The 25425-nt window shown below is 43.9% G+C and overlaps 1 protein-coding gene across 3 annotated transcripts in view; it reads left to right on the top strand.

The window, feature by feature from the left end:
• The first annotated feature begins 1886 nt into the window (after positions 1-1886).
• Positions 1887-25425, top strand: part of KLHL6 (kelch like family member 6) — a 33079-nt gene continuing 9540 nt past the window's right edge. For 2 of the 3 annotated variants that reach the window (XM_032764792.2, XM_032764794.2), the window contains exons 1-5: positions 1895-2218; positions 7749-7926; positions 13995-14444; positions 17676-17913; positions 22907-23109. In XM_032764792.2, the coding sequence (XP_032620683.1) occupies positions 1959-2218; positions 7749-7926; positions 13995-14444; positions 17676-17913; positions 22907-23109 (1329 nt within the window). In that variant the 5' untranslated portion in view covers positions 1895-1958. Of the gene's footprint in view, positions 2219-7748; positions 7927-13994; positions 14445-17675; positions 17914-22906; positions 23110-25425 lie in introns of all 3 variants that reach the window. The other variant, XM_032764793.2, reaches the window with a different exon arrangement.

Genomic DNA, 25425 nt, shown 5'->3' on the forward strand with positions numbered 1-25425 from the left:
GGTTCGGGGTTGTTATAAATGTGTATGGGTAGGGTTTTGTGGCCTGCCTTGTGCAGGAGGTCAGACTAGATGATCATATTGGTCCCTTCTGACCTATGAGTCTATGAGTCTATGAGTCTATGAGAACCAAAAGACGGTCCCTGCCCCAAGGAGCTTGCAATCTGGGTATAAGCCAGGAGATAATAGATGCGTATAGGCAGATGAGGGAACACAATGAAACAACGTGTGTATGCGTGAGCTCTCCAAGTACTTTACAAAATATTAAACCTCAATAGTTAGGTATTATACCCATGTTACAGATGGAGAAATGGAGGCACAGACAGGTTAACTAACTTGCTCAAGATCTAATGGCGTGTTAGTGGTAGGGTTGGGAGTAGAATCTACAAGTCTCAAGTTCCAATTCTTTTCTTTACTTCCTTTTGTAGATTTATCATCATTATTCAGAGATTTGAGTTAAGTGTCTCTTATTCAAGGGTATGAGTCTACAATGGAGGACAGCTGAATAACAATTTAAAGGTTGTATCACAAAGAAACTAATCAGCTATTCCATGGCCCAGCGCAACAGCTTCATAACAGCAAAATATAAAATGAGGAATTTACAAAGTGAAAAAACACTGGGTAACCCTTTATTGAGATTTTCTTGTGTTTTATGGCCAGCTCTTCAGTCAGCCCAGTTCCATTGATTTATTTAGACTGATAAAAATACTAAAAAAAGCACCTGTCCAGGGTTGGGGAGGGAGCACCACACAGCTCCACTCCGCTCCCAGCTCTGCTCCGGCTCTGCCCCCAGCTGCAGCCTTGGCTTCCGGCCCTGTGCCCGGCCCACCCCCAGCCGCGGCCGCCGACTGGTCAGGCCGTGGCCCTGCACCCGGCCCCGCTCCTAGCCCTGGCCCCAGCCTGGGCCGTGGCTCTGTTCCCAGGCTCAGACCTACTCCCAGTTGAGGCCCCAACCTCAGCCCCCTAACCTCTGTCCATGCCCCTCCCCCCCCCGAAGCAGCAGCCCCACTTCCAGTCCTGGTTCGGGGGCGTGGACAAGGGTAAGAGGGGGCGCGACCCTGCAAAGTGTGGGGACCACTGCTTTAGATACTCTAGATATAGTTTAAAAATCCATCCTGAGTGCAGTCATTTAAGATAATCTACCATAGTTCTCTCAGAGAGTTCCTTACCCCTACAACTGCAGTTCTCCCCTTCAGCCCCCATTTTCAGATAGCTGAAGGGAAAAAAAGAGACAAGACACAATTTACCTTAAAGATCATCAGATATGGGCTATTTGACACTGTCCATTGACTTTGAGAGAACTATGTCAATTTATACCGACTGAGGATCTAGCCCATATATCTCTTGTTTATTCAAATACTTCTTCACATAGAAACTAAAAATGAAATATTGCTGATGTGCAGCATCCATTACCTAACGAGGGGCAGCAGTACCCATCAGCTGATATTTTTGAATATGTGAATATAAAGTAAACACGTTATAGATGGCAGCTCAGGTATTAGCATTTAAAATGATAAACTGTATAATTGTAAAAGTGAGAATTTATGTCTGACAACAGAAGTTTCACACTGGCAGCACTCAGTGCCAGTGGATGGGACCTGGTATCCATAAATTGCACCTTTCATTTTGGATAAGTAGATCTGGATAATAATAATAAACGGCCAGTTTCAGGATGGGAGAAAGGTCTCCCCAACCACCTGTAATCTTCTCACATTCAGAAGCATCTTAAGTCTTTTCTAAGTATGTTGATACTGCCTGAAATTCACAGACACCTCCCAGCCTTTGTTTGTGTTAACAGGATGAGAAAGTACAAGGCTTCCTGTTATGTGTGTGTGACAGCTGTAGATAAGCGGAGAGCCCTGGACAGGAAATCCGCTTAACTTCAGCAATGTAACCCATCTGAAGCTTAGGAACTCTTTTAGAGAGAAGCCCCAGCGGAATGACATGGTGCTGTTTTAAACATGGGAGACATGGTAGAGAAAAGTTCTGAAGAACCTCTGGTCTCTTTGGACAATGAGTGCTCCAGGAAGATGGGGGAACTTGTGGAAGTCTCAAGCGGTGACAAGGTTAAGTTTGATGACACTGGGCTCTCTATGGTGCTTCAGAATGGCCTGGAGAACCTCAGGCTGGAAAACTCTCTCACGGACGTGATCCTGTGTGTGGACAGCATGGAATTCTCTTGCCATCGTGTGGTCCTTGCTGCAGCAAGCAATTATTTCAGGTAAGGCAGTTTTAAAAGCAAAAGCCTTTTTCACTCAATACATTTAGTCTGGGAATTTCTAAGGAGCCTAATGTTGGGTGCCTAGCTCCTACTGACTTTCAGTGGGTTTTGGACCCCTAACTCCTTTACCTCCTTTGATAGTTTAAATTAGGAAAGCAACAGCGTCAAACACTGGATTTTTATGTATCAACATTTGTCACATCTACTTGAGACAGACAAACGGAAGGAAAACAGTTGGCGGGTGAAGCAATGGAAGAATAAAATCTTAGCCAGATATTCTGAGCATTGTTGTTGCTTACCCCTCATTGAATGCATCTTTGTATCAGGCAAAGAGGAAGATTCACTGCAATCATGGGATAGTTTTATTTTAGTGTGACTTCATTTCTGGAAGTTGTCTTTTTTTCCTCCCACTAATACTATGAGGTGGAGCACACATTCTATAAATCCGTTGAGAAGGAAAGAAGATGCATGTCCTATTTCCTGTCTTTCCCAGGATTACTGTAAAATCAGTTGAGAGATGGGAACCCCCTGTGTGGAAGAATTTTTAAAAGACCCAAAGACTCCACCTTCAGTTCTTTTAAAACCACAGAGAACTGCCCACTTTATGCTACTCACTGGAAGGAACAAAACTGAGACTTGTGTAGAAACAAAGTTTTGGTTATCACACATTTTCCATCATCATTTAGACCTTTATATTTGCATGGCTGGGAACTTTTTTTTTTTTTTTAACTGTTGAGATGGCCTCTTGACTGACTGCAATGGAAACTGGAGGGAAACAAATCTGCGATCATTTGTGATATGAGTAGGAAGTGCCAGTTTCATGGAGGCTTAGTAAATTTTACTCACAGAGATCACAAGAGAAGTGCTATTTTAGGCATCTGATTCTAAAGATAATACAAAATAATATTTACATGTGAAACTCATGCAGCTAAAAGCAGTGCCCCAGTGTTTCTCAAAGTAGTGCCATATGGAAAAGGGAAAAGAAACAAATAATTAAAATATGAATTAAAATAATATAACTGAAAAAATGGTTAACTGTTAAAAAAGTATTGTGTGTTATCAGGGGATTACAGGTCCCTCCAGCCAGAGTGAGCCCCAATGCAACACGAATGGCTGTCAGCACAGCACACAGCTGATTGCTGTCAGCCAGTCACCTGCTGTTGGCAGAGGACTTTGGGAGGATGAAATGCCCCTTGGGCCTATGATGCCCCCTCAGCCCTTTGAGACATATCACAAAGATGACTTAATAAAAAGAGGGTGGATACTGGCTGGGTGCTGTCATGTTAACAGCAATGACAAATACCCCAAGAAACTAAAAGCCTATGAGGCCTTTGTTGATGTATCTCACAAGGGTTCATGGGATGCTGCAAGTATGCAGGGAGCAAATAGATTCAAGAATTATTCCTGTGCTGGGATTTCACTGATTTGTCATGCTAATTGGGGTCTTTAGGTCTGTACAGGGCCTAGCACATTTTGAATGCTAACATAATATAAATAATTAATAGTAAATTCACACTTTAAACAGGGGTTGAGCAGAGGCCAGGAAGAGGTATCAATCTTTAGTCCTTCCTCAGTTATTATTGAAGAGCATACATAACATAATGCTTCTGATGGAGTCTTATCCTGAAACATGCCTTAATACTTCACTTCTGCTGCGCAAAGTTAATGATGCAAAGAGGGCACCAAATCAGAAGAGCAGCATTTTACACTTGATTTGCACATGGGAGTGAAGAAATAGGTCCACAGATGTTAAGGTCAACATTTTCAGAAGCACCCTGTAGTTGGAGGATCCCAAAATTTGCCAAGGTTTTCAAACATACATGCTTAATCTTACACTTGCAAGTCCAAATTTAGGCACCTAAGCAGCTTGATATTCAAAATTGCTGGGCACATTGCAGCTCCCATTTCCTGGATATCTAAGTTTGGACTTGGAAGCCTTACCTTAGACACCTATTTTTGAAAATCTGAGTCCGAAGCAGTGGCGTGCCATCCGTGTCTGCCAAGTATGCCCTGCATTCCCAGCCAGGAGTGCATTGTCTCATGGGTGGCCTGCAGGATTCTTTTGTCTGGCCCCCATAGAGGACACCATTTTGTGAAACAAAATGGCATCCTCTGCATCACATGACTTAGCATGCACCGTATTCATGTGAGGTCACGCCGCATGGAGGATGCCATTTTGGACAGCCTCAGGCATGCAAGTGAGTTGCTGCACGCCTGACTGTTGCTGTCACGGCATATCCCTAATCCTAAGGCTCCATTTATTTCTGAGCAGGGCTCAGCACCTCTGAAAGTCAGGCCACTGGTGGCTCACTGGGTTGGGCACCAGAAAAGAGAAGTATCCCTCCTTAGTGGCCACTTCTGAAAATTTTGGGCTAAGTGACTTGGCCAAGGACACAGAAAATCAGGGTCATGGTGGGGATTAGAATCCGGGCATTCAGACTTTAAACCATATGCTCAACCAATGAAAGCGCTGCTTCTCATGCATTTGTATATCTGCAATATCTATGCATGCACACACATAGGTATAAATACCTACAATCATCCCCCCATGTAATTATTAGGCAAATCCTGAGGTATATGTTAGCCCTTCAATCCCACAAAGGGGAGTTCTGCACCAGCCTGACCCATCCCGAAGAGCCTGAAGACAATGGCATGGAAGGGGGTGAGGAGCAGGAGCTCCGCAGCTGGAACCTCCAAAGCAGACAGGAAGCTCAAATTATCTACGGATCCTGAACTACTTCTCCTCATCCCTACCCAAGCCCAGTGGAAGTTACTGCCCTGGGGTACAATGGACCCTGCAAGTGTTGGGGAGGCAGAGTTGCCTGGGGATATATCTCCCCATCTGTCAGTCAAGTGGGAAGAGACTGGCTATAGTAGGGGTGCTGTAGAAAAGGCCAGCACTCCTTTTTGTTACATCCCTTCCTCCCCCACTCTCCCCCCATAACTTTCAGGGAGGAGTGATGTGGTGTTGCCCAGTGTCTTTCAGCTCTGGGTCTCAGCACACATCACACACAGTGAACAAGTCTCCTGCCCCCACCTCCCTCATGAGGCAGATGAAGGAAGTATTACCACCCCCATTTTAAAGATTAGAGGACAGGTACAGAAAGGTTCAGCAACTTGTCCAAGATCAGTGAGTCAGTGTCACAGCTGGGGCAAGATTGCAAAAGCCTATGGGAGTGGAAAACCCCTGTAACTTCACTGAGTTACTCCAGTTTCACAATGATGATGTACCTGAGATCAAAGCTGCACCTCCCCTGACTGTCAGTGCCCACTTACCACAAGACCGCAGTCACAGATCTATGAGATAAAGGAGTGAGGGCACAGAACAGCTGCATCCTAGGACAACAGACAGTTTCTCACTCACATGAGAAGCATTTCCACCACCCACACTTGCAGTATGTGCCCTTTAATTCTTTACCTTTTTGTACAGAACTCCTCTCTCTGTAGTGTATGCTGGCTGCTTTTGTTCTCAAATGCCTGCCTGCCTACAACACCCCAGATTTAGTCTCATCAGAGTACAGCACCCCACTATGGCAAGACGGAGTGAAAAATATAGATGTAATGGGACCTAATTCCTGCTCCTGTTGATGTTAATGGCTGTTTTGCCGTTGACTTTAATGGGAGAAAGATTGGCATAGTAGAAATTAGTGAAAAGAAAAATGCTAAATAGCTGTGATGTCAGTGCAGTAAAAATGAGAATGTGGCCATTCCTTAAAATATCATATCTGCCCAAGCCTTCTGCTCAAAGTCTGTGTCTTCCCTACCATACACAGCAGGATAACTAATGTGGGTTGGCTACCTTGCTGTAAAATCCCAGTGGAGACAAGGTGCAGGTCGCTTTTACTGCAGTGTTATTAGGAGAGGTCAACAGCATAGATCCTACCTGTGGCTCACTTGACCTAGGTATTTTGAGGTAAAAACTACAGTGCCTTGTGTCCACTAGGGTTTTCCAGAGCAACAGCTAATCTATGTTCATTATGCCCCCGGAAACACACACCTTTTCAGGCCATGAAGACTTTGGCCCTCAAGACAATTATTCACTTCTCATGACACACTGTCCTCCTAACATTGCACCATATGTAGTCCTCACTAATCTAGAAAGATTTGGCATTCAAGGTTAATAGCAGATAGAATTACATTTGAGACTCACACATGTTTTCCTCTGGTTCTAGTCAAAAGCAGGGTCAGGTACTTCTAATCTTACTGTTGAGACTGCATCTTCTTTGGAATCTGGCACATGGACTCGAAGTGATATCTGAACTCAGTGACCAAGATCAGGATAAATCAGCAGGTATTTAAAGTCCATAAACCAGAATTACATGGGAGTGAAAAACTATTCACCAGTAGAAAATTCATCTTACAGAAGAAAACTGCAGGAAGAGAAGATCAAAAATAAAAGATAGATTAAAATATTAAAGAAAGATAAATGTGCATGATCATCAAACAGCGATGAGGAAGCAAAGTGCATCTAGATGGCTCTTAGGTAATTCTGTGGTTTATATCCCTCACAAAATACTCTGTTAGGATTAAGATTGTGCTAGTGTCTTTCCCTTCAAACACAACATCAGTGACCTAAGGAAACTGCCATTTAAGGCAATAACAACAGCCAAGCCAACCACAATTCAGAGTTATTACCACCCACATACCCTTATATCCCGACACACAGACTTTTCAACTCCACAACAAACTCCATGATTGGAATTTGCCTCCTGAGGGGTAACGGTATATGTGTTTGGAACTATATGATGGGAAGTTACAGTGAGGTAGAGGTTGTGAGTGACACTGGGGTTTAGTGCTGGAGATTGAGGATGATTATAGCAGCTATCAATGGGGCTCCCACCTGACACCTGCTGTCCACTGAGTCCTCACCTCTAGTGCAGAGGCCAGTTCACTGGCCCAATGATAAACCTGTCTCCTTAGTTCCATGGGCCCACCTCCATCCCCCAGCCCTTTAACTTGATGCCTGTTCCTCTCCCAGGGATGGAAGATGATGAAGTTCCCTGTGTCCTCTCCTCCTGGACCAGGCACAATTTAGCCCCTGATGTTTGTGAAGTGTTTTGGTAAACATAGATAAAGTATTATCATCATTGTTACCATTATGATTTAACAGATCTATTCTGTCTATTTCATTTCACCTTCTGATGCACTTCAGGCCATTATTTTAAGAAGTTTTCTCCTGAATCAAGTGTCTATTTAAAAAAGCTTCAGTCTATTTCTGCAGACTATGTTTTACATTTTACAGAATAGACAGCGTGACCCTTTAACAGCTCTATGCTTTTATCATCAGATATTCTCTGAACTGGGCTCCATTGTATAATAACCATGCAAATACATATTTTAAAATCTAGCACTACAATGGTATGGAAGTAATTGACAAAGAATTTTCTTTGCAGTTTTGCTACAATATTTTGTAAATACAAGGCAATCAGAAGGGTCTTGCACTGATAGAGCATATTGATGCTGGTAGGTTCAAACCTGGTAGCTATATTTTTTCAGAATGCTTAGTCCTTCTTGGGTAACCAATGTACAGCTCTTGTTTCAGGGCCATGTTCTGCAATGATTTAAAAGAGAAGTATGAAGAAAAAATCATAATTCAAGGAGTTGATGCAAAAACCATGCAGATGCTGTTGGACTACACTTATACAAGCCAAGTGCTGATCACAAAGCAAAACGTACAGAAAGTCTTAGAAGCCGCCAGCCTTTTTCAGGTTAGTGAAAAAGTACCTTCAGCACATGGACTAATGGAAACACATTGTTTCAGTCATTCTTGCCAGGAGGATACAATTCAGCATACATGATCAAAGTGCTACATGCTTCTTTAATTTGTCATACCCATTAGAGATCTTCAGCTTCATATTCATTTGTATCATGGTCGCATCTAGGAGCCCCAGCTATGGACCAGGACCCCATTGTGCTGGGCACTGTATGAATACAGAACAAAAAGACAGACCCTGCCCCAAAGAGCTTCAAACATGTGCTGCCTGAAAGCTCATGGTATTATACCCTTAGTGGGATTACATTCTAATCATAATGCAGACGGCTCTATAAAAGCGCTACATTATTCAGCAGGTCAGTCTAGATGATCATAATGGTCCCTTCATAGATTTTAAGGACAGAATCTCACAAATACAAAGCTCTGTGCACTGAGATTAACCAATTACTTTAGAATAACAGGAGCTGATATTTACAGTACTCTGGAGAGGTATGCTTATTAGGAAAGTATCTCCACACAGCAAAAAGGAATTTAATTTTAATAAAAGGCAATTTTACTTCTCGTCCCTCTCTCTCTTCCCTCCAACCCCATGGCCTGAGTGGAATGGCCCCTGAATGTTTTCAGCATTCCAGTATAGCAAACCCCCAGCATTACAAACTCAGAACATTTTTTTAAAAAAATGCTGGGCTATTTTTCTTCTTCGTCTTTTTTTTGATCTATCAGGATCAGTTTTCAGGCTTTACTCTGAAACCTCGAGGGCAAGAGACTTTTTTTAATGGAAGTTGAAAATCGAGGTTTGGATGTAGTCACCTGACTACATCTGCTGGGGCTTTAAGTAAAACACCAAATATCCTGAGACTCGTGGTAAAATCCTGAGAATTGATAACACTGTAGTACCCTCAGTTCTGAACTAGAATGTTTAACTGATAGTATCGGTCCTGGCAGTGGCCTTTATAAGAAATTTTACTACATCCTGCAAATCTGCTGCAGCACTACTGCACACTGATGGGTTCTGGACCATTACTGGAGAATACTCCAGTTCTTTATGAGAGTTAACACAATGTGTTGCACAACATTCCATTTTTTTCTCTCTCTTTTGGTGCTGTCCAAGCCCCTCAACAACCTCTTCGCCCTCCAGGTCTGTCTCAGGCACTACCCCTTATCTCATCGCAATGTATAGGACTATCAGCAGCTGGTGGTTTTATCTGCATGTTGCTGTCAGAGAATCAGCTGCCCGTCTGTGCTGTGATAGAAAGCTCCTTGTCACTCAATCTCATTGAGCACTGATCTTAGGGCCCTTGCCAGCCTCTTCCCACTCCTCACTGTACCCAGCATGCATCACACCTCTCTATTAGAAGGGCTGAGAGCAGATGTCCTTTCTGCTCCCAACAGAACAGCTAAGAGGTGGTCAGGTATCTGCCAGAGAAGCTGCTGTGCAGAAGCAAAGAAAACAACCTTATCGCCGAGGGCAGAGGTGGCTGAGGTTGGTCCTCATCCTCACTAGCCTAGATGTCCACTCAGCCTTGGGGAACTACAGTGTCCCCAAGAAGGTGGAAATCGATGTTTTGTGAGATTTTTTTTTAAATTAAGGCTTAAATGAAGGTGCAAAATCCAGAAGGCAGGGTTTGGAGCAATGGTGAGGGGGCAATCCTGGTTCAAATAATTTTAACCTGTTGAAGATTTATAGTATTCTCCATTCCTTGTGTGTGATTTGCTTTCCCCATATGCACCACACACTTCTGCAACCTTCTGTTAATGGATGCAACCACACAGTATACTTAACAGTGCTCTCCACCCACTCATGAGCCTTTTAGGACCAAAATATAGACCATCCTATTGACATCACTTCTGTGCACTTGTGTGCATATGTACGTTACACTTAATAGACTATGTATAAATAGACTGAGCATAGTTCAGTGGTTAGCCCACAGGCTGGGGAGTCAGGAGTTCTAGGTTCTTTCCCAGCTGTATGGGTGACTTGATGAGTAATCTTGGGCAAGTCACTCGTCCTCTTTGTGCCTCATTTTCTCCCATCTATAAAATGGGGATAATACTTATCTGCCTTATGGGAGGCAGAAAGCAGGGGAGGCTGTGAGGATTAATCAGTATTTGCAAAATGCTTTGAGATCTTTGGAGGAAAGCACTGCTATAAGCGGAATGTATTGGTATTAATAGACAGTGATAGCCCAATGGAGAAATTCAGTGGCACTGGGACAGACAAGGTAAGATTGAAACTACAGAGCTCTAGAGTGGTGGCACAGCAGACTGCTGACATTTATAGAACACGAGCTGTAGCAACAACCACAGTATTTTGATTTTTAATGTAGCCCTGTTCATTAGTCAGTTGCGTTTCTCTAATCTCTTGACCACATGTAAATGCGCAAGCGGAATCAGATATCTGTCCAATGCCTGCCATTTTTCAACTTTAGTAAACAGTCTACATATGTCAACAGGATACAGGTCTGCCCAGAAATTCTACCCTGATTACTTAAACAAATCTAAATACGATTGCATTTAATTGTGGGTTTACTGTGTTTCACTTCTCTTTCTCCTTCAATTACAGTTATACAACACTCCCTGCAATGGAGAACAATAAAGTTAAAATGGCCAGTTGTTGCCAATAGAAAAAAAAATGAAGATACTACTTTTAATTATTCATAACATCTCCTTTTATTTGTCTTTTCTGCACTTCATTCTTTACCAGAATGATGTTAAATATCAGGGTGCTACTCCCCTTTTAAATCAGCGAGGCAAGAAAAAGCAAAGCATGACGGGTTACTTGCAGTCACTTGTGCTCAGAAAGGATTGTCCATTTGTTGAGCTAAACACCTGGAGACTAATCTTGCTCACATCATAGTCAGTGGATATGGGGATTACAGGACTGGGACCCTAATGTAATGGTAATTAGCAAACGTCAAAATGCATCCATCATAGCAGTTCTGATGTTTTATTTCTGGAATCATTCTTTTGATTTAAAGGGACAATGTCAACAAGAAAATTGTATTTCTGTCTGATGTTTTTTAAATCTGTTGCAATGACAACACTTAGAGGTTAGTGTTTTCCTCAGGGCATCTGACAGCCCATTTGTGCATTTGACAGCCCATTTTGTAAGTCAAGGTCACTGTTTTGCTGATGTTTAGTCTTGCTTCCTGTCTAATCCACCAGGAAGATAACATCATGCTCACTCTGGGCTGAGAAGGGAGCTCCCTTGCACAGTGCTGGGGGAGCTCACAAGCTTGCTCTTCCACGGACCTAGCAAGACCTCCCCACGACTAGGATTATTGGACAAAAGTTTCCCTGCAAAGGCAGCAATGGTGGGAATACTAATGTAGGCAGAGTGTTGGTGGCCACCTGCATTTCCACCCCCACATCATTGAAATGCCTGCAGCCCTGGGAGGCTCGACTGCACTAACTTTCCAACTGGCAGAGAGGAATTGGTGGCAGCAATGGTGGGGAATTTCTCACAGAAGTCTAGTGTAAACACAGGACAAGCGGAGGTTTTACCAGTAATAAAGCAGCAGAGCGGCTACCATTTCTGAGCTTAGGATCAGGAAGGTGACTCTTTTTCTTGGGACCCCTGCGACGAGCAACAGGAGTCAGGGAAGGAGGTGACTGGGAGAACCCCCTTCTTTACTGCCTAGACCCCTGCTTGTGGCTGGACAGCAATGGAGACAGGGTGGAGCAGGGAGCCCTCTTTATTCCTGGATGGGGCCAGGATGCAATTACAATTTTTTGGGGGGGAGCGGGCGCTGAGGAGACTTGCTCTTCTTTCCCAAGCATCCTGCAAAGGGAGCAACAGGAGTCTGGGTGTGGGGCAGCATAAGACAAATATTTCCACTCTCTAAGACTGTGAAGATCCTAGAAGGAACTTAGAGCTGGTCTACACTGAAAATGTACACTGAAAAATCCACACCCCTGAGAGACGCAGCCTAACCCCAGGTGTAGACAGTGCTAGGTTGATGGAAGAATTCTTCTGTCGACCTAGTTACCACCTCTCAGGGAGGTGGATTCATTTCAGCAATGGGAGAACCCCTCCCGTCACTGTGGTGTCTACACTGAAATGCTGCAGCAGTGCCGCTGTAGCGTTTTAGGTATAGACATGTCCTCAGTGATGGTGGTGCTGCTGTTGGTCAGGGATGCACAAGTGTGCTGGGGAAAGTGGGGACCTGAGGAACATCTGCTAGTGTTCTCTTTGGCCCCATCTATTTTTCCCTCCCTGAAAAGACCCTTCAGAACATCAGCAAGGAAGCAGAGAAACCCTGACACATTTTTTAAAATTAAAAAAAAAATCAGGGCATATTATTTAAAGGGCGCTCTCTCGGAAACTGGAATTTATTTTTAATTAATCAATTTAAAACTCTTCAATTTGACAGTGTCTCTTTAAATTACAATGATTCTTGCATGGTTAAAACAGAGCTGAAGCCAGGTAGGAGAGGAAGCCCATATGAAAGAACTGCTGTAAAACAAACAGCAGTTTCTAAATAAAGGGTTAGATGGTGGTAAATAAGGAAGTGTTATTTACTCCTCATAACAGAAGAACTAGGGGTCACCAAATGAAATTAATAGGCAGCAGGTTTAAAGCAAATAAAAGGAAGTATTTCTTCACACAACGCACAATCAACCTATGGAACTCTGTGCCAGAGGATATTGTAAAGGCCAAGACTATAATAGGGCTTCAAAAAAGAACTAGATACATTCATGGAGGATTGGTCCATCAGTGGATATTAGCCAGGATGGGCAGGGATGGTGTCCCTTGCCTCTGTTTGCCAGAAACTGGGAATGGGTGACAGGACATGGATCACTTGATGATTACCTTTTCTGTTCATTGTTCTGGGGCACCTGTCATTGGCCACTGTCAGAAGACAGGATATTGGGCTAGACGGACCTTTGGTCTGACTCAGTATGGCCGTTCTTATGTTTTTATGTACTTCGTGGGCATAACTGAGATCAGAATCTGTCCCACTGCAGACTCGTTTAATGCCTCGTGAAACACTGTCAAATAAAGTTCAAAGACTGTATGGCTTCCTCCACCCACATCCTGGCTGTAGTCCCAAGAGATGTTTAATTTGATGGCCTCATCACCAAACCACCACAAAAGTGACAAGACTGGATCAGCACGGGATGTGTTACTCTCACAGGGGTTCCATCTCTCCCCACACCCCATAACTCAGAGGCCCTATTTATATCCTTCTCCTATGCCACTGCCAATACCTGGAATTCTCTCCCTCTCCCTGTGAGTCAATTGGCCACCTTCTGTCCGTTCAAATTTCCTTCCAAACTCACTTGGGCCTGGATTTTCAGAGGTGGTGAGCACCAGCAGTTCCACCAGCTTTTACTGGAGTTGTCCGCACTCAACACTTCAGAACACTAGTCCCTAAAGCACCAATTTTAGTATCTCATAGGTCCAAACTGTGTTGGCTGCGCCTGATTTAAATCATTAGCTGCTCACCAAGCATACTCACCAAGTAAATAAACAATGATAAGAGCAGGAAGGATGGTTTAATGGATAGGGCCCTGGACTGGCACTCATGAGACTCAGGTTTAATTCCTGGGTGAGCCACAGACTCCCTGTGCGACCTTGGGCAAGTCACTTAATGTACTCTGTGCCTCAGTTCCCCATCCACAATATGGATAAATACTTTCCTACATCACAAAAGTGTTGTGGGAATAAACTCTGCTCATGACTATTAAGTGCTCAAATTCTGTGGTACTAAGAGCCATATATTCTACCGTTGATTATCCCCCTTAAAAGTGTCTTTTGTTATGATGCCTACAAAAAAACTGGACATTCGTTAGGCTGCCAGTGCATTGCCTGAGATCACTGCTTGTCATACTGTGTTGTCTCATTCTTTTTTTGTGCTCATCAGTCTGTCTGTAACCATATATTATCTAGTGTTTTATACTCAGGTTGCAAGCTCTTGAGGGCAAGAATCTCTCTTTATTTTGTGTTTGTCCAATGTCTATCACAAGTGGGGCCTGGCTCTTAACTGGGGCTCCCCCATGCTACTGCAATACCAATATATAATAACTGCACAGTACCTTACATGCTCCTTGTGTCTGTAGTTTCTGCGGATGGTGGATGCTTGTGCCAGTTTCCTCACTGAAGCCCTCCATCCGGAAAACTGTGTTGGGATTCTGAGGCTGGCCGACACTCATTCTCTGGAGAAGCTGAAGCAGCAAGTCCAGAGCTACATTATCCAGAACTTCGCTCAAGTGCTGCACTGTGAGGAATTTCTGGAGATCCCTGCTGACTTTCTCTACAACACGCTAAAGAGCGATGACCTCTATGTCACCGAAGAGGCACAGGTTTTTGAGACTGTTATGAACTGGGTTAGATACAAAGAGTCTGAACGGTTTCCTCTCCTACCCTATGTGCTTGAGAACGTCCGACTACCCCTTCTGGACCCTTGGTATTTTGTAGAGACGGTTGAAGCCGATCAACTCATTAGACAGTGTCCTGATGTCTTCCCTCTGCTTCAAGAAGCAAGAATGTACCATCTGTCAGGCAATGAGGTAAGTAACAAATGAAAATACTAAGTAAACAGGGGGCGGGGGGAGCTGAACCAATTCTAATTAAGGAATATTTCAGATTGACAGACACAGAACTCAGCATGAATTTTGGAGGTGAAAAAAGATATTTATAAGATAGGTTCACAAATTAGTACTTCTGAAAAATAAGATAATCACGATCAGTTACCCTGGAGATTTAACTGTGAAATCTGAGAGGTTTCCAGACAGCTTATTTTAACATAAAAGCATTTAAGAAAATGTTTATGAATCTATGAAAGGAGAGAGAGAACCCCTCGCACGCAATTCTGTCTAATATCAAACTAAGGTTAATCAATATTCCTTGATGTGTTCCCTAGTAAAAAGGCAAATCAAAGGTATTACTTTGGACATTAATTTCTTATTTAAAATCATCTATAACATCAAATACTGCTAAGCATTCCAGTGAGTCACTTAGGGTAAGCAGTACCATACCTGCATAAACAGTTATCTATGTCTACTTTCCCTACTAAAATATACTCACTTTGCAGTTGTACTGTTGAGCCCAAAGGTTCAATTGTCAATAAAATTGTTATGGGTTTGATGCAGCAATTCCTGGGTGAAATTATCTGGTCTAGGTTATGCAGCAGGTCATACTGGATGATAATAATGGTCCCCTCTGGCCTTAGAATGTAGGAGCTATTAAAATATAAGAGAGGAGGAACAGCCTGACTGGAGATACATATGAGCTGGGTTTGTTAAAGCATCCCATGTTCTTGAGATGTGTATGACCGTCTGCCCAGGCCTTCGCTCATATCCTCCATCCAGAGAGCACCTCTTGTGTATGTTATTCTTCACATCCCCTCCTAAATAACGGTTGTGTGATGTTATGGGTGTAGGCTGACTCGTGTGCTCCACCTCAAAGATGGCTTTGTTTAGTGTTGGGTGACGTGATTCCCATTCATAGCGTGCTGTACTCTGCCTGTATACTTGGGATGGGGCTATATGAATCAAATAATGATTCTGGTAACTTTTTAAAAACCTGCTGCTGTACGTACGTGTGCTGTATACCCTTCTGCTGATCAGAGCGTGTAGCACATCTGCTCAAGCAGTGCTAGCTGTCTTTATAGTACAAAAAAGGTTCAAGTGCAGGGCCGCTATTCAGGTTTGCTCTGAACTGATCCTGGTTCCATGCATAGGGCCAGCTAGACAGAGGCATTCAAGAATTTCAGTGTGAGTGTGAGAAGGTGCAGTGTCTGCCTTTATTAGTTACCAGGGAACCTTTTAGGAAAGGAAAAACCTGCTGTGAAAAACACAGGTTTGATCTCAGAGACAGAATCCTCAACAGTCATCTGTATAGCCTATTCATTAGTACAGGACCCTGTGACATATGCGTGTGCCTAGCCTGCAATCCACAGTCCCATACCCTGTTCCAGCCCATCTCAGCCCAGGTGTAACAGGCAAAGGTGGAAGTGGAATTCCCTAACTGAACCCTCCCCCACATGGAAAGTTATGCTTCAGTCCTAGTTCCTGGCCAACAAAAGAGGGTCATCAGATGTCAAAATTTCATAGCCAAGAATGACAGACCATGTGCTTGTGCTTCCCCACAGCCTGAGGAGTGCCAGGAGAGGGCAGCAGGATGTCTGAAGTCTGTCATGGGTGCATAGACAGTAGTGGAACCCTGCCTTTGGAGGGGAAGGGGCTAGATAGGCTCCCTGGCTAGGAGCCTGCATAGGGCATCTCAAAACACAGGCAAGCCCTGACTCCAAATGTGCTTAGCAATTCAGGCCAGCCAGCAGGTGATCCAGTGGCAGTGCCTTGTACTGCCTTGCTAGAAATCTGGTTTCAGTCTTCAGTCCCAGTGCCTGGCTGTCTGAGCCAGCGGTTGATGGCAGTGCAGTTGGGCCAGTAGGGTTGTGCAAAGAGAGTGCCACTCATCACACAACAGGTATTTCCCTGGATGCTGAAGGGGCAAAATGTGTGTCCAATGCTGATGGCTGAGACAAAGGACTGTGAGGCTGGCAGAGGGGTTAAAATAGGGATTATGAGGCATCAGCAGAGCTCTGAGACTTGCTGACAGTTTAGTGAGTTATACTGAGCAAACACAGAAAGGAATTTTACATCTGCATGACCCTGCTTTTTAATTTAGATCATTTATGCCAGTTTATAGAAACACACCATAAATTAATTTTAAAAGTCCAAGAAAAACATCTAATGCTGCTTGACAGGGCAGAAATTTCAAATAAATGGTAAATTCCTGTATGCTATAAAAAGCTTTCCTTGAAATTTCCAGTGCATTCATTCCAATATGACTAATGGTGTATCTACTAGGAGCAAAGGATGTCATGCCACCTGTACTTCAGTGAGACACAGCTTATCAGTAACACCTCTGAACTTAGAATCGTGACTAACTCCTCTTGTAAATATTCTCCTAGGAACAGCACAGCGCTTTGACACTTTTATCCTCGACACAGAAACAGTTTGCTAGAACCAGTCTCACTCTGCGACTGCAACACAGCATTTTAGATTTGTGCACTGTTTGTAGAGAAGCAGAGTGGTTGAGTTATCAGAGCTCTAGCCTAGGACTTGGGAGCATACTTCCTGTGTGACCTTGGGCAAGTCATTTGGTCTTTCTGTGCCTCAGTTCTCCATCTGTAAATTAAGGGTAATAGTACCTCCTACCTCACAGAAGTGTTGAGAGAATAGATACATTAAAACTGGGAGATGCTCAAATACCACAGTGATAGGGGCCATATAACATTGTAAGACAGGCACTGACTTTCATTTTTTCAGGTGGGTGCCCCACCCCTGCACTGCCCTGATGCCCTGCCCCCACTCCAGGCCCCACCTTCTCTCCACCACTTCCTGCCCCCACTCTGTCCACTCCCCTAAGGCCCCACCCTCACTCCGCCTCTTCCTGCCCTCTTCCCGCAAATCCTGCCAGTCCCTGAACAGCTGATAGGCGGGCTGCCAAACAGCTGTGGCTGGTGGGTGCTGAGCACCCACTATTTTTTTCCATGGTTGCTCCAGCTCCAGAGCACCCTCGGAATCAGCAGCTGTGGGTAGACAGCTGTTCTCCTGGGGCTGGTTAATATCATGTGAGAGGAGATTCTTTCCAATGTACTATACGCAAAACTTGGCCAAAGAACTTAAACAATGGGAGGTAAATTAGCAAGCTACTCACACCATAGGGTATAATGCTGGTTTTAACCACACGAGACACATCCTGAGTATTCATTCTATATTTCTTGTGTCTAGATTATTTCAGAAAGAACCAAGCCCCGGATGCATGAGTTCCAGTCTGAGGTGTTTATGATCATAGGTGGTTGCACAAAAGATGAAAAATTTGTCGCCGAAGTAACTTGCCTGGATCCTTTGAGGCGGAGCCGTTTGGAGGTGGCAAAATTACCAATCACAGAACAGGAAACGGAGAGCGAGAATAAAAAATGGGTGGAGTTTGCATGTATTACGCTAAAAAATGAAGTCTACATATCAGGTAAGGAGCAAAAGAAGAGAACACAGGAGTCTCATAAACAAGGCAGGGGAAATAGGTACAGCTTCTATTAAGACCAGCAGCTCTCAACATGTCCAGATGACTGTACCCTTTTCAGGAGGCTGATATGTCTTGTGTACCCCAAATTTCACTTCACTTAAAAACTACTTGCTTACAAAATCAGATATACAAATACAAAAGTGTCACAGCCACACTGTTACTGAAAAATTGCTGACTTTCTCATTTTTACCATATTGGTATAAAAAAATCAATTGGAATATAAACATTGTACTTACATTTTAGTATATAGAGCAGTATTAACAAGTCATTGACTGTATGAAATTCTAGTTTGTACTGACTTTGCTAGTGCCTTTTATGTAGCCTGTTGTAAAATTAGGCAAATATCTAGATGAGTTGATGTAGCCCCTAGAAGACCTCGGCGTACCCCGGGGGTACATGTGTCCCTGGTTGAGAACCACTGATGTAGAATTTATACTATGCTTTGTAAATTGACATAAACAGCTAGTGTTAGAGCGTTTCAGCCATTGCCTTTGCTATGGTTGAGGGACAGACTCCTGAGAAGCGTTGGGTTGAGTAGCAGCAGTGCTGAGCCTCTTAGAATATTAACCTGGGTTCAGTTTTCAAACAAAGGCACAACTATATTTGCATGGATTGATGTGCATGCCCAGTTTTGGCACAGCAAAGTGTCAGGAATGATAGTTACAGAAAGGCCTCTTACAGCTGCATATGCAGCATACAATCAACAGTAGCTACCACAAACCTTTTCTGGAAGACCCCAATAGGAGTTCTGCACGAATAAGCAACAGTCGATAATTTGCAAACAGTAATGGTAATTGTGTTACTTGGGATTGAGAATCCTATTTTCAGGAGCACTTCAATAGTGCAGAAGATGAGACTCTAAAAAACAACTATTTACCAAAAGCAAAGTTAATCACCATTACCACCGTGAAACCCAAGAGTCCTTGGACAAGGCAGCAGTGTGAATGTGCAATTGTGGGTCACAGTTTGAATGGATTCAGAAGAGAAATTTAACTTCTATAAATACCAGCTCCATACAAACCCATATGAAGACAAGGAAGATACTGGCTTGCTTAGGGGATAGGCAATGGAATACAGAATCTTTTATTTCAAATTCACAAGTTCAAAGGCAGGTCAGATTGGTAGTGACTCATTACCAGCTGACAGCTGTTTTGATGACCTATTGGAAATGAATTTGGTAATTTCATTCTGTTTCCTAGAGGAAAGGTATCCACTGGTTCAAAGCCACCCTCGCAACTGCCACGTCCTAGTTGCCAGTCCAAGCAGAGAGGTTGCAGAATGAATGGAGGCTACAGGTTTCCCCAGTGTGGGATGAAGGGTGGGGCTATTCAGGGAAGCTTGCCCAGCCAATGTCCTGGCGCTGTGGGTAGGAGACATCATTCTGCAGAGTTCTCAATCAGGCACCTTTCCCAAACACAACCTTTACTTCAAAAATGAGTGAAGTAGAACAGGAAGAGGGGGAAGGTAGGGGAGTCAAATGGGAACATTCTGCCTAGAAGATGAAGCTGGTCTAAAATATCTTCTATTGCAGTATGTGTTTAGGACTACATGGATATTAACATGCTTTCTCCAACTTAGTCTTTATTAAATCTCCTTGTTTTGGGGCCAGGATTCATTCTCCTTCACTCCCCATTCGTTTAAGGAAAGGAAGTTCATTTTTCATCCTACCATTACCTTCTGCTCTTTATTTCTTCAGAGCTTCTCCTTTTGTTCAGTAGTCCTTAGCGGGGGCATCAAAGCAAACGTTCCAACTGGGAATGTTTAACAAACACATCCCTCCCAATCCTTGGCACCTGTCGCACTCCGAGAGCTCATTACTGCCTGCCTTTAATCTCGCAGTCTGTCTCCTTAGCCCCAGGCCTTCTGCATCCTGTCATCTGTGGCTGCTTCTCCCATTCTTTCTGTCCCATTCTTCAGCTGCTCTGCCTCTAGACATGCCTATACATGCCCTGCTTTGTGAGAACTGCTTACTTTGATCAGCCTGGCACTCTAACTAGCATCCCTCCTCCCCTTCATCTACTCACTTCCTTGATCTCTTCACCTCCTTGGTCCCCTCCAATCTGCTTTTCACTCTTTCCACTCCAACAAAGCTGCACTGGCCAAGGTTATTAATTGTTTTCTCCTAGCTAAATCAAAGGGGGGGCACTTATCTGTGCTTATTCTTCCTGCTTAGCCTGCTGTCTGTGACACTGTTTATCATTTTCTACTTCTCTATTTTCTTCCTTCTCTTGGGCTCTATGACATGGTTCTTTTCTACCTTGCTATCCACTCCTTCTGTATCTCTGCGTCCTCATCCCTCTACCTGCTGGTTTCCCTCAGGGTACTGTTGGAAGTCTGTCTCTTCATTTACTGCAGTTACTGCTCTTAATGAAGAGAGAATATCAATGCACAATTTCCCATAAAGCTTAGGACAAGGCATTTAAATACCTCCAGTTGTCTCAAAAATCACGCCCTCCCCCATGATGTAGACAGAATTCAAAAGCATGGTTTAGTTCAGATTCCTGTCAGGGCTATTTTCTGATGCAGGAGAGAACTAACTGTAATATAAATAGGAAGGCTGCGACAATATGTGGTTGGAACACCTGCTGTCTCTAAATGTTACTGCAGATAAGAATGCTGACGTTCTGCATTCATACACTTCACCTGTTTGAGTGCAAATAAAACAACACACATATGTGAAAAATTCATAGACTCAAAGGCATTACCAATGAATCTTTCTAGCATGCTAATTATCTGCTATTCAATCTGTTATTTGGCCCAGAGATGAGCTCCATCAGTTTGCAGTGATCTTGCTGTGGTACAGCATACAAATGAGTGCAGACAATTCTGTAATGGAATATGAATCCTCCTTGCAATATAGTAACTGGTGAAGTGATTTGCGTAGCTGGACTGAAGGTTATGCAGTGAAGCTTCTCAGACTGTGCAGTGGGTTTCACACTCAACTAGTTCTGTTCATATTCCGGTTATGAATAAACATGACACAGAAACTAACGTACTGGCAAAAATGCTGCAAAGTTTTTGAATGAGTGAGACTCATTTGCAAACCTATTCTGGGGATTAAACTATTGGGCCTGATTCTGATCTCCTGATGTAAATAAGGAGCAATTTCACTGAAATCAATCTACGCCTAATACTGCTGAAGCCTGGGCTCTGAGACCCTCCCCTCTTGCCAGATTTCAGAGCCTGGGCTATGTCTACACTCCTATTTGTAGTCCTGAAGTGCAAGTCCGAGTTACTTGGCCTGAGCTCTGAGGCTTATTGCTTCAGGTTATTTATTTTTTTTGCAGCATAGCCAGCTCCAGAGTCAGATGAAGAGAAATTAGATCACAGCCAGGCCCCTTTCACGTTCAAGAAACAATGGACCCAATACTGAAAAAACGTCTGGGCAGACTTCAGTGGGAGAGTTTCATGAGATAAGAGTACAGGATCAGGTGTCGTGTTTGTACTTTGGAAGTCAGTGGACCAGCTGGCTAGATAGTCCCTATATAATAGCAGCGTCACCAGTGCAAAGCTGGTTTACTTTTCCCCAGCAGGACCTTCCTGGCCTAGGGGGATTCTCATGTGGCTGAGGACTATGTGATACAGAGTCTTAATTTTTAAATTGATATCATGTTTGTTTGTTCACCAATTCTCAACAAAAACAAAGTGATACGATTGTTCTCTATAAATACATTAAGGCGGTAAATAGCAGGGAAAGTGAAGAGTTATTTAAGCCAAAGGAAAGTGTTTGCACAAGAGCAAATGGATATAAACTTGACATCAACAAATTCAGGGTAAAAATTAGAGGAAGTTTTCTAACTGTCACAGGCGTGAGGTTCTGGAGCAGCCTCCAAGTGGGAGTTGTAGGGGTGAACAACTTAATTAGTTTTAAGAGAGCTGGAGACAGTTATGAATGCAATTGTATGACAGAATTGCTTGGGATGGTGGGGCAGGGGCTTGCTTCTGGTTTATATCTTATGTTCCTAAAGCTCATGCTTCAGGGTTTCAGCTGGCCCCTTGAAAGTGGTCAGGAAGGCCCCCACCCTCTTTCCATTTATTATGCCTCCCTCTCCCACCCCCACAATCTCCTTCCTCTGAAGCATCAGTGATGGCCAGGGCTGGAGATGGGACATAGGACAGTGAGGGCCAGGTTTCTGAGCTGGTACCGACTATTCTCTCTCTCAGGTGCTTGGCTGGCTGGTTCTTGCTCACATGCTCAGGGTCTAACTGATTGCCATATTTAAGGTGGAAAAGGGAATTTCCTCCAGGTCAGATTGGCAGTGATGTTGTGGGTTTTTTGCCTCTCCTGCAAAGTGTTGGTGTGGGCCACTTCCAGGATTATCTGGCTATGGCTCACTTAATAAATTTCCTGCCACTGAGGGTGCACATTGGTCCCTGTTCTATGCCTATGGCACATAATAGTCTAGTCTCCTGTGGATCTCACTTGAGTTGGATTTAGTATGTGGGTGCTGGGGGGTCTTGGTGGCCTGCAATATACAAGAAGTCAGACTAGGTAATCTGGTGGTCCCTTCTGGCTTTAAACTCTATGTCTAACATTCTACAATCAACTTCAGATCTCATTCCTGAGATTCATCTGCACATCATTACAAGCAATAGGCCACTGATTGTATATTAAAGTTACAAATGCAAAAAGTGGTATGACAGCTGAAGCATGAATAGTGATTCATGTCTGGGAAAGAGATGGCTTGTAAAATAACCCCCAGGAATTTCTCTGCCCTCTCCAAAGTATAGCAATGCAAATTTAACTAGATGAGCTTCAAGCATGCAAGTTGTCTTCCTCTAAAGCAAGTACTATTCTGCTGGAGATGTGATTCCAGAGGAAATGCCATGAACAAATGGTTTTTGTTTCTTGTATGACAAATAGAACATACTAGAGGTTCTGAGCAAATTCAGGTCCTGCCAATTATGTCATTTACATGTATTGTGTACCTTGCAGGTGGGAAAGAAACACAACATGATGTCTGGAAATACAATTCCTCCATCAACAAATGGATCCAAATTGAATATTTAAACATCGGGCGATGGAGGCACAAAATGGCTGTGCTAGGTGGCAAAGTGTTCGTGGTTGGAGGTTTTGATGGCGTACAGAGAATCAACAGCGTAGAAACATACGATCCTTTCCATAACTGCTGGTCAGAGGTAAAATACAGCCAAACTCTTCTGTTTCATGCAACTCTAATGAAACAAACTGAAATCAGGGAATTTTGTTAGGTATTTATTGTATCTCAAAATAAATGAGCTCAATTCTAGTATATATACACACACAACACACACCAATCTATTAGTTGTGCATTCAAGTTGAAAATGCAGATTTCAAGGCAAGGAGGATCAAAGGAAGAATCAGTTCTGCCGTTCTGACTCCTGCTGAACAGTTTCTTATTCTACAACCAGTTCCTTGAAGTCAATGGGATTACTCTCAGAATAAAATAATGCTCAGCAGCCATCAAGATGGCAGAATTAGCTCTAAGTCTATGGAAGATGCCAAGCAGGTGTAAAGGAAACTACTAATCAGTTAGCTCTAGCCAGGCACATGCAGACCAGCATCTCATGCATTTCAACACAAGTGTAAAACAGGCTTGGGGACTGGAAATAATCTCAGAGGATAAACATTATACGGGTCAACTAAGGAGACATTGGAACAAGGAGGAGTTGCTGGCAGTGGTGAAATGCAGACCCAGGAAACCAATAGCAGGAAGGTGCATTACAGCTGCACTATGCAGTGTAAGTTTGAGAGAGAGACCAGAAGCTGCAAGGTATTTGGTTGTTTTTATGTTTGACTTGCTGGGGACCTCAGTATTTGACTGTGTGGAAAATTACTACTGCTTTGCATTATTATGCTGCTTTCATCTGAGAATCTCAGAGCACTTTACAAATGTAAAGGACTTGATTGTGTTAAAGCCAGGGCTTGTGCTGGAGAGGGGAAAGGAGTATACTGCATTGTAGCAGGAGCCACCCAGAGAATCCTTGCCGACTCATTTAGAAATCCTTTTGGGCTCCCCAGGGAGCACAGATTGTAGCCGCAGCTCTGCCACCCTTTCAACGGATGCCGGATGTGCATCCCCTACAGCAGCCCACATCTGCTGAGTGGGTACCAAGCCCTCTTTTGAGTCAGGGTCAGAGCCTTTGCTCATCTATGGGCTTGTGCCTGACCCTTGCAGAGAGATGCAAAGGTGGCAGAAGGCTCCTTGCACGCTCCTCTACTCCCTGCCCCCCCCATTTTTGCACCTACACAGGATGGACAGCATGGAGGTTTGGTTAAACACTGAGATGGTGGTAAGAGTCCAAAGAGACAAAGGAGGGCCAGTAGGTTCAGCTGACTAGAAAGGGAGTCAGATCTGTGGCTACTTAGGAAAGCAAAGATGGATAATGGGACAGGACTAAAATTTCCAGGATGATAAAGATGAGGGTAGACATAACCCAGGGTAAAGCCAAAGCACTCAGAAGACAAAAGGAAAAGCAAATTTGTGCTGGGCCTTTCAACACAGAACATGTTGTGCAGCCCAAGTGGCTCTGACCAAGCCCACACTGAAGTAGAGGATCTGTGGGATGAGAGCTTTCAAGAGGTCCCCTTAGATAGAGTGACCACTTCACTTATGTAAATGTACACTGCCCTAAAAGTAGTGGTTGCACCTGATTGTGGGTAGTTGGTAGGGTGGGGTTGTATTTTAGGCCTGTATCTCAAAAGGCCAGAACAGATGTTAAACTTCCTTGAAAAAGAAACTGCTGTAAATGTCAATTCTATTTATCCTCAGAAATGGTCACTTGTTCTACTTTTCTTCTTTCACGCTACTCCTTAAGACATGAAAGAAAAAAGTTTTCTATTTAAGGAAAGCTGTGTGTGCTCAGGTTTTGCTGTTCATATCATTACTATATTTGAGGAGGTGAATTGACAGGCCCAGTAAATCACACCCAACCACTTCCCACACAAATTGGGAACTGGCCAGTTGTGTAACCTGGCTCTTTTGCACAATGAAAACACAGGCAATCAGGTTATTTCATGTGGTGGCTGGCCTCCTGAAACCTGCTGATGCTCCACTGTAGGTCAAAGAGAGCTGAGGGTAAGGCTGGGCTAATGACTTGAAGCCCACAGGCTAAACTGAACTCAGCGTGACAAATTCAAGCTTGATGAAATCAAAGCAGTTACCTTGCACCACAGTAGCCTGCATCCATGGGTGGAGGTATCATAGGCTGGGGGAGGTTGTGTCTCCCCAAACAGCCAGGCATGGCCCCACCCACACTTGCCCCCAGACCCTCCTCTGTGGCTCTCCCTAAGTGGTGGCCCCGGCTCAGGCTGGGGCTGTGCAGCCAGGAGGGCCAGGGCTGCGCCACCCACTCTCCTGGCGCTCCAGGGCTGGGAGGGTGCTAGCTGTGGTGGGGAATTCTGGGTTGTGGCCGGGCTGGGGGTGGAAGGGGTGGGGATGGGGACTAGCCTTCCCTAGCTGGCAGTTCATGTGT

The sequence above is a fragment of the Chelonoidis abingdonii genome, chromosome 8 (assembly GCF_003597395.2).
Source record: "Chelonoidis abingdonii isolate Lonesome George chromosome 8, CheloAbing_2.0, whole genome shotgun sequence".
Classification (NCBI taxonomy): domain Eukaryota; kingdom Metazoa; phylum Chordata; order Testudines; family Testudinidae; genus Chelonoidis; species Chelonoidis abingdonii.